General features: G+C 30.1%; 1 protein-coding gene across 2 annotated transcripts; it reads left to right on the forward strand.

The window, feature by feature from the left end:
* The first annotated feature begins 547 nt into the window (after positions 1-547).
* Positions 548-6078, forward strand: LOC109808626 (ribosomal protein L11 methyltransferase-like protein). Of its 2 annotated transcripts, none has more exons than XM_020371682.3 (7): positions 548-905; positions 1721-1804; positions 2464-2601; positions 3195-3260; positions 3466-3633; positions 4766-5098; positions 5613-6078. In XM_020371682.3, exons 1-7 carry the CDS (start codon positions 651-653, stop codon positions 5706-5708), a joined length of 1140 nt encoding a protein of 379 aa, XP_020227271.1. In that variant the 5' UTR covers positions 548-650; the 3' UTR covers positions 5709-6078. The 2 variants fall into 2 exon arrangements, with proteins under 2 accessions (XP_020227271.1, XP_082918650.1); XM_083062524.1 differs by having other exon boundaries at positions 762-977.
* Positions 6079-18642: the final 12564 nt, after the last annotated feature.

Raw genomic sequence — 18642 nt, forward strand, 5'->3', positions numbered from 1 at the left:
CATATACAATATTATCAACCTATAAAACAAATAATAATATAAATTAAATTCTAAAATTTATTAATTTATTACATTATTATCAACTCAAAAATAACATTAATTAATAAAATAAAATTTAAAATAAATAAATAAATTATATTGTTAGAATGTTATCAACTTAAAATTACAAACTTGTTATCGAATAAGAATAATATTAAATATTATCTTGAACAAATGATCGTTCAAACATTATTATTATTATTATTATTATTATTATTATTATTATTATTATTATTATATGACTGGATCAAGTTGGCTTATGAGTAAAAAATATAAAATTTATTATCTACAGGATCAAATTTTAATCAAATTGAATTATATCTTATTTAAACATTAAAAAAAATCTAATTGACGAGTTAGTTATATTTGTTTACAGTCATGTTAATTTTAATAGCTTTAGCTTTTAATAAAAATTACGTGATAATAATTACTATAAATAAAAATAAATTATTTAGAAATTTTATTCTTAAAATTGATAGCAACTAAACATTACTTCCACCAACAAATCTATTCAACACGCTCAGCAGACAGATATTACCTTATTTTGATTTGATGTAGGAGATTTGACGAGTTTTTTAGGCGGTGCCATAGATTCAAATTGTGACAGGGATATGGCAGCGTGGCATTTCCTCAAACAGTTAACGTGCACCGTTGGTGCTCATTCTCCCACCCTCTCCCGCCGCCTCGGACACTACTCATCACTCGTTCCCCTTCTCTCCAACCATCACAAAATCTTTAGGTACCAATGGCTTCCCCATTTTCACGTCAATCTTCATGCAAAGTTTTCCACAACTCTATCAGACACGTCCTTGGCTTCACCAGTTCCTTATACTTCCGTTCTGATTCACTGTCCTAAAGACACTGCAGTAAGCTTCTTTTATCCCAATGTGCACTGTAATGCGGCATTGTCATCATTAAGTCAGTGACTCACTAACTGGGTATGTTAAGAACGTGAAAAAGATCAAAACTTTAAGGGTTTAATTACCCATCTATATTTTTATGAATTTTATTTTTTTAATTTATGTTATTAAAAATGTTTTATTATGTTTTAATGTTTATAGTTTCATAAAGTTCACTCTTTATAGAAACGAGCTAAAAGGAGATAAAATTGATATATACATAAAATAAAATATAATATTTTTTAATCATAGAATTTAGGATTTGGGGTTTATGAAACAACAGCGAATTAAAGGATAATTAAACCAAGTTACCCATTTCCTGAAATTGGTGTTTGTTAACAGAGCAAACAGCTATGCCTAGCTTGATGGTGCACCAAGAAAATATAGAGAAAATTTTAGTTTGTGGGTATATATAGACTAATATTTGTGACATTAGTGTTATTGGGCGTGTCTTGTTATGATTCTTTACTCAGGGAAATGTGCCAACTTATAAGGTGTTAATGATGGTTTGCTTCTAGTCAAACTGACGAAAGTGTTACTATTTATGTTAATGTGAACAAAAGAAGAAAACAAATTGACAGAATCTCACTAAACTGAAATATGAGTTAATTTAAGGAGCTAGAGTGTATTGTTAAAGCAACTGAAGTATGTGTTCTGTGTGGATTGAAGTGTCTGCTGGACTTCAATAAGATATTTTTTCTTAATTTTAAACCACATTATAGCATAGAAACATTGTTATGTTGCCGAAATGTTTAACCACTCTTCCTCTTTGTGCCAACAAGGATGTGCTTGCAGAAGCTCTTTTATGCTTTGGTGCAAGTTCTGTTAGTATGGATCAAGATGATGTCTCTCAAAGTATTGATGAGGTAAACTTGCTGATATTATTTTATAGTTTATTTCTTATTTTAATTTTTTTCCTTATAATTTTTGTTGTGTCCTTTTGATTCTAATCAAATTTGTTTCGAACACCAAACCATGCCTTGGGGGATTGTTAGAGACCATATACAGATTTGCAAAGAAAACAGACAGGTTTTGTTACTCGCCCTCAGCAATGAATTTTGGTGATTGCTCCATATCAACTTTTCCTCAAGATCACCATAGAGAATTCCAGCCATGGATAAGAATAATTTGGTAGAAACTGTCTTGCCAATAAAGGAGCAAGTATCACTAAAATCCAAACAAAAAATCTGTTTAGCCTTTACCCACCAAGCGGGCTTTGAGCCTTTCAACTTTGCCTCAAGACCAATTTTCATTGTGAAAATCCAGCTGCAGTTAACAGTAGGAGGTTATGCTGTATTTTGAATTCACATATTTAATTCAAGACCTGATTTATTTTAGAACCACCCTACTTGATCAAAGTAAATCCTAAAGTTATATGCTGTGTCTCAAAATTATTAATAAACATAAATACCAAAATCATGCAAAACAATTAAGTCTCTAATCATAATCATTCCCAAAATTATAATTTTCAGTTTGATATTACGCTGTTGCTCCCTTGCTCATATTGATATCATATTTCCTGCAGATTTGCATTAGTTCAATATTTCATGAAGTTGAGGATATAAATGTGAGCATTTCACATGCTGCTGATTCTATTGGTTTGAAGGAGATACCAAGATATGTGGTTAAAACTAATGAGGAGGACTGGGTGAAGAAATCTCAGGTCCGTCTTTGCTTCTTTCATTCACCTTTTTTTCACTGTTTGTTTGTCTTGAAATGTTGCTGAGGAGATTAAACCAAATGCATGTGCAAATTCACTAAAGAGTGAATTATTTTTTTTATTGCATCATTTCCACATTTCCCCTCCACCTAGTAGTTGTTCTCCTATATATGTAACATAGTTTGTGATGAGAAAGGATGTCTTTCTTTATTTTTTCACTTTGAATAAGGGTAAAAAGAATTTCTGTGTCCATCTTTAGTGTTTTTCTCAAAACAATTTTTTGTAACCAGTAACCACAGGGTGCAAGTGAAAACCATAAAAGTATCCTGTGTGAACCAGAAGCTATTTTTGCATGTCAAGTTGTAATATTTATCTTTGAGAAGGAAAAGACTTGTTGATATAAAAAGACCTATTGCTGACCACTTATTTATTACTAATTGTTTGATTTTTCTCACACCAGCACTATACTGTTTCTGTACTTAACATTCTTATGTAGGGCATGCTGTAAAATGGGGAAATCATTCATATTGCTGAAAATTATCAAAGCTGGATTTTATAGAAAATAACTTAGCAAATTCATCTATCTATGCTTACAGGAATCATTTCATCCAGTTCAAGTTACTGAAGGCCTATGGGTGGTGCCCAAGTGGTGCACTCCACCAGTATGACTATCTTAAACTTTCTCCATAAATAACGAGTAGCTTACTTGCTATGGTTGCTGATTGTGCTTGCCAGCTCTATTAATTTATTTTGGCAACTTCTCTAAATTTCCTTGTTTTCCCTCTTTAACTTGGATATTTTAAGTGATAGAGGCTGTAATCTCTTAAGGGAAATTTCTCTTAGTGAACCCTGAATTTTATTATACAGGATGTTCAAGCAACAAATATATTTGTCAATCCAGGACTTGCCTTTGGAACTGGAGAACACAGCACTACCAAACTCTGTCTATTACTCTTACAAGGTTATATTAAAGGAGGTGAGCACATTCTGGACTATGGCACAGGAACTGGAATTCTTGCAATTGCTGCTCTTAAGGTAATCAATTGTTGATGTGCATACCTTAAGGTCGAAACTAAAATGAAAAGAACCATAAAGGAAAGACATGCTTAAGACCACACCAACAGTCATATGTCCGTTTTAACTCTACTTATCTAACAATTTGGTTTTCTACTTTAACTTGGGATTAAGTAGTAGTGTTGATTACTGCTTCTCCGCAAAAACTTAATTATACTGATGTGTCTAACATATTGCTAGTTTTCATGCACTTTTAAGCGTTCTCTTATGTATCGTAAATCATAATAAAATGTTGACTGTAAATTTGATTAGAAACTGCTGTAGAGATACATGCATGTGCATTGACAAATGATGGGAAATTATTTAACTTTAAATACATAGACATTCTGTGTCTAAACATGTGATTTGGTTAGTTCATTATCTTCCAAACAATAATATTCTTTTAAATGTGGAAACTGCTAGACCTACCTATTGAGTAGCATCTTCAACTGGAAGTATTGTTCATTGATTAAAATGAAAGAAAAAAAAATATATATATATATATATATACATATGCAAAATTTTCTGCTAAATATGTGCATCCAGTTATCCATATATTTTGGAAAGGCAAATATGTTTTGATTTGTTTGCTATTTTTTCTTCATAATAAGAATACCATATCTTTTTCTAGAACTTATTTGATATATTGTTGCCATGTGTAATTTTTATCCAACAATTTCATGTTAGTACTTTTGTTTTGATTTTTTCAGCTTTTAAAAATACTGCCAAAAATATCTGTGTAGCAACTTTCTCGTGTTTACTCCCTATAAGCGGAAAAAAATTTAATGTTGATCTTGAATATAAGCAAATCTCTACTAATTTTATTTTATTAATGCTACCATCTCTAAAATATCCCTTTATTTAGTTGAGATTATATGTTCAATGACCTGTTTTATTCTTTATATGATGTTCCAAAAAAATGGGTAGTTTAGGAAAATAGGTTATTTTTTAAATGGTGTTAGTCATTAGTGAGATCAAAATCAAATGATGTTAAATAACTTTCATAGTTAGCGGGAATTTAGTTTTCTTTGCTCATATCCGAAACCGGAGAGGACGTTATATCTTATATAGCTGACTCATTAATTCCAATTTTGACATCCTGTTGCCTTGTCAGTTTGGAGCTGCCTTTGCTGTTGGAGTTGATGTAGATTCACAAGCAATTGCATCAGCATCGGAAAATGCTTCCCTGAACAACATCGGACCAGACAAACTGCAACTGCACCTGGTTTCCTGCAAAGCCTCTTCATCCTCCCAAAATGACTTGACATTTGGAGTTATGGAGGGACAAAACACTTGTGAGATACAAGCAGTCATTACTCACAGGGATAAGTTTGATGTGGTCATTGCAAATATACTCTTAAATCCTTTACTGGATCTTGCTGATCAAATTATTTCTTTAGCAAAGCCTGGAGCAGTTGTTGGTCTCTCTGGTATCTTATCTGAGCAGGTAATTTAGTCAAAGCAAATAGATTTTTGGGTTAAACATCTTTTTCGTTCCTAATTCCCATAAACATGTAAAAGTTTGTTTTTAGTCTCCTATTTTTAAAATGTCGACTTTTAATTCTCATTTTTTTTAAAACGCATCAAGTTTTATTCTTGTCTCACTCTGTTGATCCAATTTAACAGTAACACCCTGTCACTAAACACACACACACACACACACATATATATATATATTAATTTAAAGGTCCAAAAAGAGTGGTGCTGGCTAAACATTACTGTTAAATTTGATTAATAGTTAGTGGTGAAGATAAAATCTAACACATTTTAGGAAAAAAGTATCAAAAGTCGACTTCTTACAAATGTTTTACGTATGTGTAGATACGAAACAGATGTTTAAACCAAAATTTTCTTATTCAAAATGCAGCCATCTGTTTGTTGTTCCTTGTAGTTAGTGTTCGGGGAAACTGCTTCTCAATGCCATCATGCATCTGAGGTCATTGCCATTGTGTTTTATGCAGGTCCAGTACATCGTAGAAAGATATTCACCATTTTTGGAAGGCATAGAAGTGTCCAAAATGGATGACTGGGCCTGCGTGAGTGGCAGAAAAAAGTAGATAGATATTTGAATGTGAGATAACTCATTAAGTCACTTGGACATGCACTTTGGAATGATCAATTTGTCTTTGGTTGTTGTAATTCAGTTTCCAAGCAGAAAATTACAGTATAAGAAAAGGCACCCCAAAGAGTATAAGAGTAGTAATGTTACTTGTCGAACAATTTGTGTAATACAATTTTTGTGTTTATCTCTTTCCATCACTTCATTTATTATAGAGATATTAATAATGAAGAGAGACAAATACAAAAGTAGTATTGTACAAGTTGTATAATTTTTGTTGTATATATAGCATTTCTCAAAGTTTAATACCCTGACTGAAAAGGAAATCACATTTGGTATCAAAGCATGAGTTTGAAAATTCATTATTATTTTATGGTACTTAATTTTAATCACTATTATCGGTTTATTACTTCTAAATTATCATCAAGTGATTAAATTTTAGGAATTTAACTATTAATGTTCCCACTACATGAATTTATAATTAAGGATATTTTATATGATAAAAATGAGTAGAGTTATTATCGAGTGAAATGATTGTAAGATACACATGGAATCATGAAGATCAAGTCCTTCAAAGCTTAAAAGGCCGAAGATGTATATGCTGATGTTACTCATTTTTTAAGAAGTTGACTTAAGAAAAATTTTTCATTTTTAAATTTAGAACAATTTTTCTTTTTAGTATTTTTTTAACTTGAACACTCTTAAGAAAGTCATAATTTTTTAAAAATTTTACATATTACTATTATTATTTATTAGAATAAAAAAATACTTTGTGTTTCTGTATATTCTGTTTTAAAAATAATAACAAAATAAATGATAAAAATAATTTAAGTTAAATATGTGTGAGTTTTTAATTATTAATGGGTGTGGATGGCTTTTAATAGCTATTTAGAGGGTGAGAAGTATAAACAATAAATTTATGAAAAATTTGAGAAAAATGATAATAAATATTAAATAAAAAATATGGAAGAGAAAGAAAGTTAAGGGCAAAATCATCAATAAAATATATGTAAAAAGACATGTCAATTTTATTGATAGTATAGATTTCTCTTTCTAATTATTTTGAATGAGAAATAATATGATAAAGTATGGTATATACTTAATTTTCATTTGTCCGTGGATATAATTATATCCATTTTAATTTTTATTACGAAAAAATGTATAAACAATAATATTTTAATAATTTTATAATTATATAAAAAGTAATATAATCAATTAAATTAAATCTAAATTCTAAATTGATTAATTAAAGATACTTATTTGATTGTCAAAAATTATATATATATATGAATGACTCATTTACTTAAAGAGTAAGTCTTGTTAGACTTTATTCAATAACTCATGTTTTATATTAAATTTCAATAATTCAACCATTGAAATAAAAGTTTTTTATGTATATATCAAGTAGATCATTAAAATTTAATCATTAAGAACTTTTAATTTAACGGTTACATTATTAAAATATAATGTAGAATATGAGTTATATCAAGTGGAATAAGTGTAAGTAAATCTCTTCTATATATATGAATTAAAAATATAAAGGGAAGAAGTTCTACAACAAGTTCATTCCCTCCTAAACTTCCTCCAACGAAACCAAATATAAATGTGACTATATAAGATTTTTTATAAAATAAATAAAAATAATATGAAAAACAATCAATTTACTAAAAAGAAGTATAAAACCAATACTAATAACTACAACATTTTACACATATTATGCCAAATATAACTTCTTATATTAAGTTTACATAATTGCATCATCTTTTAAAATGATATAAAACATAAAAAGAAAATTATTTTACTAGATAAATATTAATTTATTATTGATAAGAAAAATCTATAGTATATATATATATATATATATATATATATATATATATAAAGGGAGAATAACTTCTTGCTTCCAAAAGATAAAAAAATGGATAAAAATATTTTAATAATTACTAATTATTATATTTGTAAAATCTAATTGTTATACATTGTGACACCCTTCTACCCCATAATAAATAAGTAACAACAATAAGAATAATTCAATAAATATAACATCAAGAAGGGTCCACATATTTTAATAAAAACTCATAGGTTCACAAGTCTTGAAATAAATAGAAATAATAATAATAATAATAATAATAAAGTTTTACTCTTAAAAGAAACTTATCAAGATCTTTAAAGAAAAATGAAAGGAATCCAGAATTTACAAATATAAGGTGAATATAAAACTCTTAAAAATAAGTCTCCTCAAACGACAAATAACAATTCATAACTAAAGCATCCTAAATTCATGCCCCAATGTCACATCCTATCAGAGCAGAACCCTTTCCCTTTAGAACTCAACACTATGAGTGCCTTCATCTTCACCTAAAAGAAAACCACATAAAACAGGACGGTGAGAGATAGATAACATCATATATGAACATAGAGCTACCCAATTCCCACCCCACACCGTGCACCAAAATATCATCATTAAATATAAACAACAAATACATCTCATATAATTACCAAACATCATTTTTTTTTTCAATCATACAAGCTTTCATACACATGCTCACTATATGCTCATACACATCTTCTCTCCTAAGAGTCTCAACTTGGCACTCCGCACAATGGGCGTACCTCGTCAATTCCCTTAGTTGTTGCCAATGCGGGCATACCGTTCTCACACCCTCCCAGGGCCGGTATGTTGCACGGTTAAACACCCAGCAGCCCGTGCAAAGGCAATCCACCCACCGTTAAACCCTCTGTGGCCAGTGAGCTGCGCAGTTAAACACTCAACGGCCCACACATGGAATGCCTCCCGTCATGGTCCCCCCTGTCTCAACCCCTCTCTGGGCCCAGGGTCCAATGCAATATAGCCACGTCTGGCTTCTCAAGCACCACATGCAACTCATAAGTCTCATGCAACTCATGCATCCCACGTAACTCATAATTAATGCATCTCCATTATATAACATCATCACTTGTCAATAACAATCCATGCAATATCATCCTCACATGCTAGGTACCTATCATTAAGTTATCAACATCATAGACCACAAATTTCACATAATTCTTCACACACATCACAATATCTATGACATTCAGTTAATAATTTAACCATAACTCGAGATATACATATCCTTTCTAAGTGATCCCAACTCCATTAGAATCCTAACATCAATATCTACAACTCTCATGAAGAACACAAATCCTAATAAAGTCGTTTAGGTTACCATTCAGGGCTCACAAAAATTGATGTTGTGGTTCGCACACAGATTGGAAGGCTCAAATTGCAACTCACATAACTTGATCAAATATTAATATTTTTACACGATTCTTGTGTCTAAATGGTAGCCCCAGATGTCTAGTTTCTAACAAAACAAACGGCACTCGATTTGGATAACTACACAGAAAGATATCGCAAAATTACAAACGTATGTCGGGGTCCCGACGCCCGACGCCCAAAACTGGCGCTGAGCGCCCAAATCTCTGCCCAGACTCCCCTCTGTGAAATTAAACCTGCGTTTTACGAGTTCCAACTAGGTTTTTACAAATTTTCACTACTTCTACACCCCGTTGGTTCAGTTTAACTCCATTTATATTCTTCATACGTTCCAAATCAATCCATACACATCTCAAGCCTCAAAAATTGGTTTCCATTGGTTTTACAAAAAAAAAATCTAAACTCTTCTTAACACATAAAATTCAAGTCATCAAATTTAAGGATAAAGAATTAACAAGAAAGCCCCAATGGAATTCAAAGACAATTCAAGAAATAAGTTCTTCCAAATGAATTAAGAATTTAGAACATCGATTGCACAGATAATCGTTCAGAATTTTAAATAGAGTTCCTAGAGGGACTTAGGGATTGCCCTCACTACCCGAACGCCCCTATATTCACATATGAAGAAACTCATCTCCCCCGTACCTTAAGGATGATGAACGAAGGCCAACAGAAGAACGACAGAGCAATCTGAACACTTTTCGCCTTCCTTCAAGAATTTTCTCCTCTCCCCTCTTCCTTCAAGCGTCTAACGTTAAAATGAATATTAGGTAACTGACTACCCCCAAAACCCCTCTAATAATTCCGACTGGGCCAGGCCCATACTCACCCGCCCATCCCCCTCTATTTAATTAAAATGGTAAATAAATAATTAAAAAAAATAAAACAGTTTCAACTTCTATAATTATTTAAAATACTAATTTATTTTCTGCTCTCTAGAATATAAATATAAATAACTACTTGACTCAAGTTTCTCTCGTAAATATAATTATTATTATTTAGAATCTACTGCAATTTTATAAAATTACTAAATAAAATGATATAAATTATTTTCATAAAAATAGTAATTAATTAAAATTTAATTAATTTAAAATTTAGGATGTTACATACATTATAAAAAAATATTTCTTAAAAATAAAATAAAAATGGAAAAAAAAAATATATTTTATATAAAAGAAAACTATTTTTAAAAATATTTCAACTAAATTAAAAAAAATCAAATTTCACCTTAGTACTATAGATTATATGTAATTAACTATCAAAATTAATGTTTTATTATATTTCTATTTTAATATGATTACTAATAATTACAAATATTTATAAGTCTATAAATAAATATATAATGAGAACAACCCCTGCGATATATTTTTTTCATCCATAACTTTGATATATATAAAGGGCAAGGAAGATGTGTCTAAAGTGCTCAAAGTTGTATCTGAGGACTCTGTGATTTTTAATAGAGGTGTTTTTGGGAATATATTTACACTGGTTTAAGGGGATTCAGCGTGCATTAAAAAATATTGATTCTGTTAGTTAGATTATGCTTTGGTAGAATTTTTTACAAGAGTATGAGCAAATTCTCTTCCAAGAAGAAACTCTTTGGTTCCAAAGATCTAGAGAGAAGTGGATTCGGCTGGGTAGTAGAAATTCAAGATTTTTTCACGCTCAAACAGTTATTAGAAGGAAGCTAAATAAGATTCATGGGCTTTTTCTTCCGTCAAGGATTAGGTTTTACAATGGGAGGTCAATAAGTTCTTTCGAGATCTATTTTGTATTAGCGAGGGGACTGGGGTATCCTCAGTTTGTAAGGTTGCTCATAGCTTACCGGGGCAGGTGTGTAGGGCCCTTGGTGCTTCAGTTTCGAAGGAAAAAGTGTTCTCTACCTCATGAGTATGAAATCATATAAGGCTTCGGGGCCTCATGACTTTCAACCTATCTTCTTCAAGATGTTCTAGGAGGATGTGTGTAATAAAGTTTGGAAGTTCGTTGCCTTGGTGTTCACATTCGGTTCATTTGCCAAAGATGTCACTAATACATTACTTGTTCTCATTCCTAAAGCTCAATGATCTTTTGTGATTTGTTTGAATGAGGAAATTTACAAATTCAAAGAATTTTAAATTCTTGATATTTGAATTATTCTGATTTCAATTTCTATCATTCTTAAAATATTTTGTTTAGATAAAGTCATGGTGAGTAAACTTAAGTTGTATTTCGATAACTTTATTAACCCTTGGAAAAGTAGTTTTATCTCGGGGAGAAACATGAAGGATAATGCTCTAAGAGTTGGTCCATCATATGGATAAATCCAAGAATGAGATAGAGTCCTTGATTTTCAAGCTGGATCTTGAAAAAGCTTATCATCGTGAGAATTGGGATTTTTTGAAGCAAACTATTGGGTAGTTTAGGTTTCCATAGATTACGAATTCATTGATCAGGCATGGTATTACATCATTGAGTATTTCACTTATTTGGAATGTTAGATGGTTTTCAGGGGGTTGCAACAAGGTAATTGATGAAAAACCATTCTTGAAGGCCATAAGACCTTTGACAAGAGTAATGTCAAGAAGAATACAAGAGGAGTAGACTCAAGGTGAAGATAGAAGGCTTAAGCTTTTGTTGAGTTATAGACTTATTTCATGGTTCATTCTTCTTTTTTGTATATTTCCTTGTAAATACTTTTCTTTATTTTGAGCTTGTATTTTCGGTCAAGTAGTGTAGGTAATTTTGACCTTATATTATTTTTATTTAAGGGTTTAATTATTAAATTAGGGGAGGCGTAACTAAGTCTTATTAGACTTATTTGGATTAGGATTACCCAAATCTTTTTATGGCCCATAGGTTTGGACGTCCACTTGTTCATGTAAGTAGTTTGGACGTCCAAACCACGCCAAACTTACCATCTAAGCTACAAATTAAGTCACATGGCTTTGACAGTGACATCTCAACAACTTGTTAAAAGTAATCATTAGTTTAGTAATTGTGATTATTAGGTTAGGTAGTTAGAGTTAACTTAACTTAAGATAACTTAAATTATTCTTAAGTTAGGATTAGCTTAGCTTGTTCCATACGCCTCTAAACAATAACTAGACTTTTAGACATTTAACTAGAGTTAGTTAGCTTAAGTACAAGATGGCTAACCATGGTTAATTTATCTTACACCATAAGCCAACTAAACACTATATATTGTATCTTTGTACTCCTTTTGTAATATTTTTGAGTAATATAGTTGATTTGGATGAAATTTCTCTCCAAATTCTCTCTCAAAGCTTGTTTCTTTCTTTGAAATTATTCGTTTTCTCTTATCCTTTTTTGAGTGTGGTAAGAAATTGAAGAAACTTATCACTCTTCCAGAGTGTGGCGTCACCTAAGAGGAATCCGACCTTTTCTTGTGTGTTAGAAATGACTTCTAACATCAATAGAATCCATTGAAGGAGCTTGAAGGAATCCAACATGATAAAGATCCGTTTAAGAAGCTTGAAGGAGAAACTACATCAATCAAGTCTCTCCTAAGGTTTCCATCATTTGGTATCAAGAGCAAAGTCTTCTTGGTAAACTCTTTCCATAGCTTCTTTAAGTCTTTTAATTAAATCCATGTGTTTGTTCCTTCATTGTATTATGTTTGTATGGATTAGCATTGTTATTGTATCACATATAAATCTATAAAACATTTCACTTTGTCTTGTAGTTTTTGATTCATGCATCTATTCATATAATCTTCATTGTGTCTTTTAGGTATTCTATAAACTACCATTTTCTTTTTAGGTTTTTCATTATATCTTGATTGAATCTATTAATTTTTGTGCAAAAAAAACAATTCTAAAACAAAAGTGCATGATTAAGTGTTTTTCAATTTTTTATTCCATGTAGTTTTGTCTAATTGTCTTGTTTAATCCTTATATGTCATTACTTTCATCGTGTGCCCTTTTTCTTTTGAATCTTTAAACATTACTCTCTCTATTTTTGTCTCATAAACATTGCTGGTTGCACCTAATACAAATCTTAGAAGTGCGCATTATATGAATTATATGCATGTTATTAGATCTAACATGTTCTAGTGTCATATTTTTGTGAACTTCATTTGCTAGTTCTTACTTAGTAAAAGGCCAGTAATTCTTTGAGTCTTTTGTGCTTTAATTGAACACGATGCACAAAACCTAGAGAAATAATGAAAAAAAACGTACAAAACCTAGAGAAAACTAGAACCAAAACTAGTCTTAAATGTCTTTAAAACTTCTCTAGTACACTCACACTTTCTATAGCATTTTCTCCATCATTAATAAGCCATTTGTTCCTAGTTTTATCCTCTATTTTTAGTGCTCATATTCAGTTAAAAAAAAAGCCAAGAAAATAAGACAAAGCATATAGTTTGTCTCACTATGCATTAATTGTAATCTTTTAAATGAGACTAACATTAAATTTCATTAAATGATTTATTCCTTAAAAGATTGAACAAAAAAGAAGCGTTGGAACTCTCAAAATCTGTTAAAGAAGGAAAAGACAAATTATTCATCAGAAGCAAAAGGCAAAATCTTGGATATCATGAAAAAGGCTATACAAAGAATTGCTCTGCATTGACTTTAATTGTTCTACGTTGACGTACTTCTGTCATGCCCATTTTAGAAGAAAATGATGATAAGTAGCCTACTCGATTAGATAAGAGATACATGTTTTATTGAAAGGTATTTTAATGTTCACATTAAATGAAGCAACGATAATCTCTAGGATCAATAGTAAAGACAAATGAAGCAACTCATGAAGAAACTAGTGAGTTCAACTTAAAATTACCGCAACGATCATCTTCTCTGAACCTACTATATAAGGATCGAACCTTCAAGAAACAAAAATGATCAACAACAGGAAAACATAGAGAAGAATCTCGCGTACAAAGAAATGCTTATTGTAAACTATCTATATAATTATTTGTAGAATAATTATGCTTGCATTGTTGATTACTCCATGTCTAGAAGAGACAAAACAATCTTTTAATCATCCATTACCTTTGTTGTAAAGGTTGAGCTTGAAGAGACTTGTTTGAAAGAATACTGTCACAAATTTTGATGTTGATATTCAAAGAAGTGTGGAACAAAATCTTTCAAACCCCCAAGTCATATAAGAAAAAGAATCTCAAGACCAAAGTTTGATGAAGAAGCATTGCACTCCAAAGAGCTTTAATCTTTATGCCTATTCTAAATTGGTGGTGCCCAATGAAGAAAGCATGTATATAACTAGAACACTTTCCTCTATAGCTATTAAGCTTGAGCACCCAACTCTTAAAGTAATAGATTATCTTGAAAAGGGTAAATTACTACTAAGTGTTTAAACATAGAAATATTACTTGATTCAAAATAAGAGTTTTCAAGGTAACTTTGTTAATCAAATTACCATTCAGGGTAATAGATTACCAAACCTGTTAGTGGAAAAGGATATTCAAATGTCCTCTGTGTTAATAGATTACCAAGTCTGTTACTGAACTTGTTTTTAAAGAACTATCTGAGGTAACAAATTGCCAAAATTGGTAATAGATTAAAACAGAGTCTTTTGCTTAGAATCAGGCTGAAAAAATGAAGTTATCATTGTGAGGTAACAAATTACCAAAATTGGTAGTAGATTAAAACAGAGTCTTTTGCTTAGAATCAGGCTGAAAAAATGAAGTTATCATCGTGTTAATCGATTACCAATATAGTTAATCGATTACCACAGAGTGATATGTAAATCTGGGACTTTTCAAGCTCGGGTTAATTGATTACCACCTGGGATAATCGATTACCCTGGACAGTTTTCATGTTTTGATTCAATTTTAAAGAACAGGTAACGTATTACCATTACTAGTAACAAATTACTAGTGTTATTACTCTTTATAACTGAATCACGTCTTACACTCTTTATAAGCAATCTTTTTGAAATTTAAAAAGAGACCCAAGAGAACTTTTAAACTCTAAAAAAGAAAAGTAATATTTTCATAAACAAGATTAAAGTGTTTTACCAAAGAAACTTTCTAAAATTTCAAGAAGTGCAAAGATAGGACATGAATTCTTGAAAGAAGAAATTCAAGAATTGGACTCAAGAATGAAAGATCAACATCTTCATAGAACTAGGTGATATTACTATGATCTTTGAATCTATATTTTTGTTTTTACTGTTGTATCTCTTGATATATAGTAAGATAGACAGACCCATCTTAAGAAGGGTTTTTCAAGTAATTTCTATGAGATACAAAAAAATTTTGTATTCAATCTTGGGTTGTCAAGATTAATGGTTGTTTGGTATTCTTGTAATATTGTGTGTGCAATGTGTTTGTAAACAATATTATAGTGAATGATCTTTGATTTGGTGAGGTGCTAAATCAAGGAAAACAAGATGTAGGCCAAGTGAGTGACTAAACCAGTATAAATTTCTGTGTTCTTTGTCTTCTAACCCTTATCTTTAAAGAATCTTGTTGAATTATTGTTTTAAAGATTTGGAAAAACAAAATTTCAATTACAGTACTAACTCTGATCTTAATTCTTGTAATTGAATCTGATTAAAAGGAAGGTAATATAAAATCAACCTTGATTACAAGTGATTGACTCGTTGCTCATACTTTGATATTTTGTTATGTTAGTAATAAGCTTTGTAATGTTTGTTACTTAAATTGGATAAAGGTTGGATTTTAGTTTTCTTGATTTGTTATTTTTCAAGAATTGTGGAAAATAGAGAAATCTTAGGATATAATCTATTCAACCTCTTCTTCTAGATTCTAGTACACTAGGACCAACAGTAACTAGTCTTGTTAAATTTATTTGGTCTTTGATGACCCATATCTTTTTATGACCCATAGGTTTGGACATCCAAATCATGTCAAGCTTGCCATTCAAGCTACAAATTAAGTCACATGACTTTGATAGTGACATCTCAACAATTTGTTAAAAGTAATCATTAGTCTAGCAATTTTAATGATTATGTTAGGTAGTTGGGGTTGATTTAATCTAATCTAGGTTATTCTTAAACTAGGATTAGCTTAACTTGCTTCATAAGCTTCTAGACAACTAACTAGGTTTTTAGACATTTAACTAGCATTAGTTAGCTTAAGTACAAGATAGTTAACTATGGTTATATTTAACCATGGTTAATCTAGTTTGCACCATAAGCTAACTAAACTCTATATATTGTATCTTTGTACCCATTTTGTGATAGTTTTCAGTAATATACATGATTTGGACGAAATCTCTCTCCAAATTCTCTTTCAAAGTTTGTTTCTCTCTTTGAAATTCTTCATTTTCTCTTATCCTCTTTTGAGTGTAGTGAAAAATTGAAGAGACTTGTGACTCTTCAAGAGTGTGACATCACCTAAGAGGAATCATACATTTTCTTGTGCATTAGAAATGACTTCTAACATTAATGGAAGCCCCTAAAGGAACTTGAAGAAGTTCAAGAAGTTAAAGATTTGTTCAAGAAACTTGAAGGAGAAATTACATCAATCAAATCTCCCATAAGTTTCTGTGAGTGATCCTTTGTCCCATACTTATTTATCTTTATAGTTCCTTTCCTGATCGCTTTTCCTTTTTCTCTCTTATTTATCAAAAAAATAAATAAGTTTATATTGAATAATTATTAAAACTATATATATATATATATATATATATATGAAAATAAAAAATTTATTAGCAATTGAACCAAATAAATTAATAAAATATATTAATTAATAGTTACTAAATTTAAAATTTTAAAATATTAATAATTATTACTAATAACCACTACATTTACGTTTTATTAATTGATAATTAGTGATGTCGATAATATCAATTACTAATAACACTATATTTAAAATTTAAATAAAAAATCTGTCAAAAATTTAAATAAAATGTAAATTATTAAATTATTAATAAAATTATATTAAAATGTTACTTAATTGTATTAAAAATATATTAATATATTAAAAAATATATTAATATATCGATAAAATTGATAGAATCAAAAAATATATTATTTGTTATTATAAAATATTATAATGTATATAATCACTAATCATTACTATATTTCCGTTTCAATTATTATTGATTACTAAATAGTTTTCCTTTTAATTATTATTTACTGTTGATTCGAAATTTGTGATTTCTTTTCTACATTCTATAATTTAATACTTCATATAATATAATTACTATTTATTTTATTTAATATGAATAATACTTCCTCCATTTTTCTTTCATTATCTTTAAGGTTATGCACAAGAATTACGATAATAATTAATATTTTAATTTTTTAAAGTATTTATTAAATATTTTCCTGTTATACCTTTTAGGTGGTTTGAGAAGAAATAAGTACATTAGAAAATAAATAGACACATTTTTCAGTAAACATGCATTAATTATTAAGGGTAAAAATGAAAAAGAAAATTAATAAGTCATTAGTTTTAGAAAAGTGACAATGAAAACAAAAACTGACAAAACGACTATGAAAAAAAATAGGGGAAGTATAAAATAAATAACATTTGTAACATATTTTTTACTCTAAAAAATTTCTTTATATAATAAAATAATATGATAGTAAAATTATTAAAATCAGAAAATATCTAAATGTATACAAATGTATCGACAAATGACCAAACAAATTAATGAAATATATGAATTAATAACTATGAGAGAGGTGTTAGACAAGGTGATCCTATATCTCCATCACTTTTTTGCAGTGCTGAAGAGGCTCTCAGTAGAGTTGTATTTGCATAAGTGGATTCTGGAAAAATCAATCGGTTTGAAGGGGTTAATAGTGTGCCTTTTCCTTCTCACGTTTTCTATGTTGATGATATCATGATTTTTTTGTAAGTGTTCTCTGCAAAATCTATCACATATAATGGATTTGCTTTGATCATATGGTAATGTTACTGGTCAAAAAGTAAATTTGACTAAATTTAAATTTAAATTTTAAATATTTGGGGGTGCCGATCTTTAAGGGCAAACCAAAATCATTTTTTCTTCTTCCTAAATAGGATTAAAAGCAAATTAGCAACGTGGAAAGGGAACCTACTTTTTTATATGGGTCGTGTGCTATTGGTTAGATTTGTCCCTCAAAGCATGTTAATTCACAGTTTTCAAGTTTATGAGTGGCCTATATCGTTGTTGAAATTGATTGAGTCTTGGTTTAGAAATTTTATATAGACTGGATCCATTCACTACAAGAAATTTCAAGATTACAGACGGCCAAAATCCATGGGTAATCAAAAAAATCCGTGGGAAACACTCAATTTCCGACGGATTACAGATGGACAAAAATCTGTTGGTAAATTGCTCGTCTGAAATATTTACCGACGGATTTTGATCCGTGGGTAATTTACCCACAGATTTTCCGACGGATTTAGTCCGTGGGAAATTACCCACGAAATAAATCTGTGGGAAATTTCCCACGAATTTAATCCGTGGGTAATTTCCCACGGACTGAATCCGTGGGTAATTTCCCACGGACTGAATCCGTGGGTAATTTTTCACGGACTGAATCCGTGGGTAATTTCCCACGGATTTAGTCCGTGGGAAATTACCCACGGATTTAGTCCGTGGGAGATTACCCACGGGTTAAATCCGTGGGAAATTACCCCTGGATTTATCCATGATAGATTACCCACAGATTTAATCCGTGGGAAATTCTTTAGGTATTGTTGAAGTTTTTTTAAATAAATTAAAAATCATATTAAATAATAATCCTG

This window comes from Cajanus cajan, chromosome 8, assembly GCF_000230855.2.
Source record: "Cajanus cajan strain Asha chromosome 8, NIPB_CcT2T_4, whole genome shotgun sequence".
Taxonomy (NCBI): Eukaryota; Viridiplantae; Streptophyta; class Magnoliopsida; order Fabales; family Fabaceae; genus Cajanus; species Cajanus cajan.

Excerpts from the sequence above, each read along its gene's own strand:
- LOC109808626 (XM_020371682.3), top strand. The coding sequence starts at position 651 with ATGGCAGCGTGGCATTTCCTCAAACAGTTAACGTGCACCGTTGGTGCT. Across the intron at positions 1,805-2,463 it reads TCTCTCAAAGTATTGATGAG|ATTTGCATTAGTTCAATATT; the intron begins GTAAACTTGCTG and ends TATTTCCTGCAG. Across the intron at positions 3,634-4,765 it reads TTGCAATTGCTGCTCTTAAG|TTTGGAGCTGCCTTTGCTGT; the intron begins GTAATCAATTGT and ends TTGCCTTGTCAG.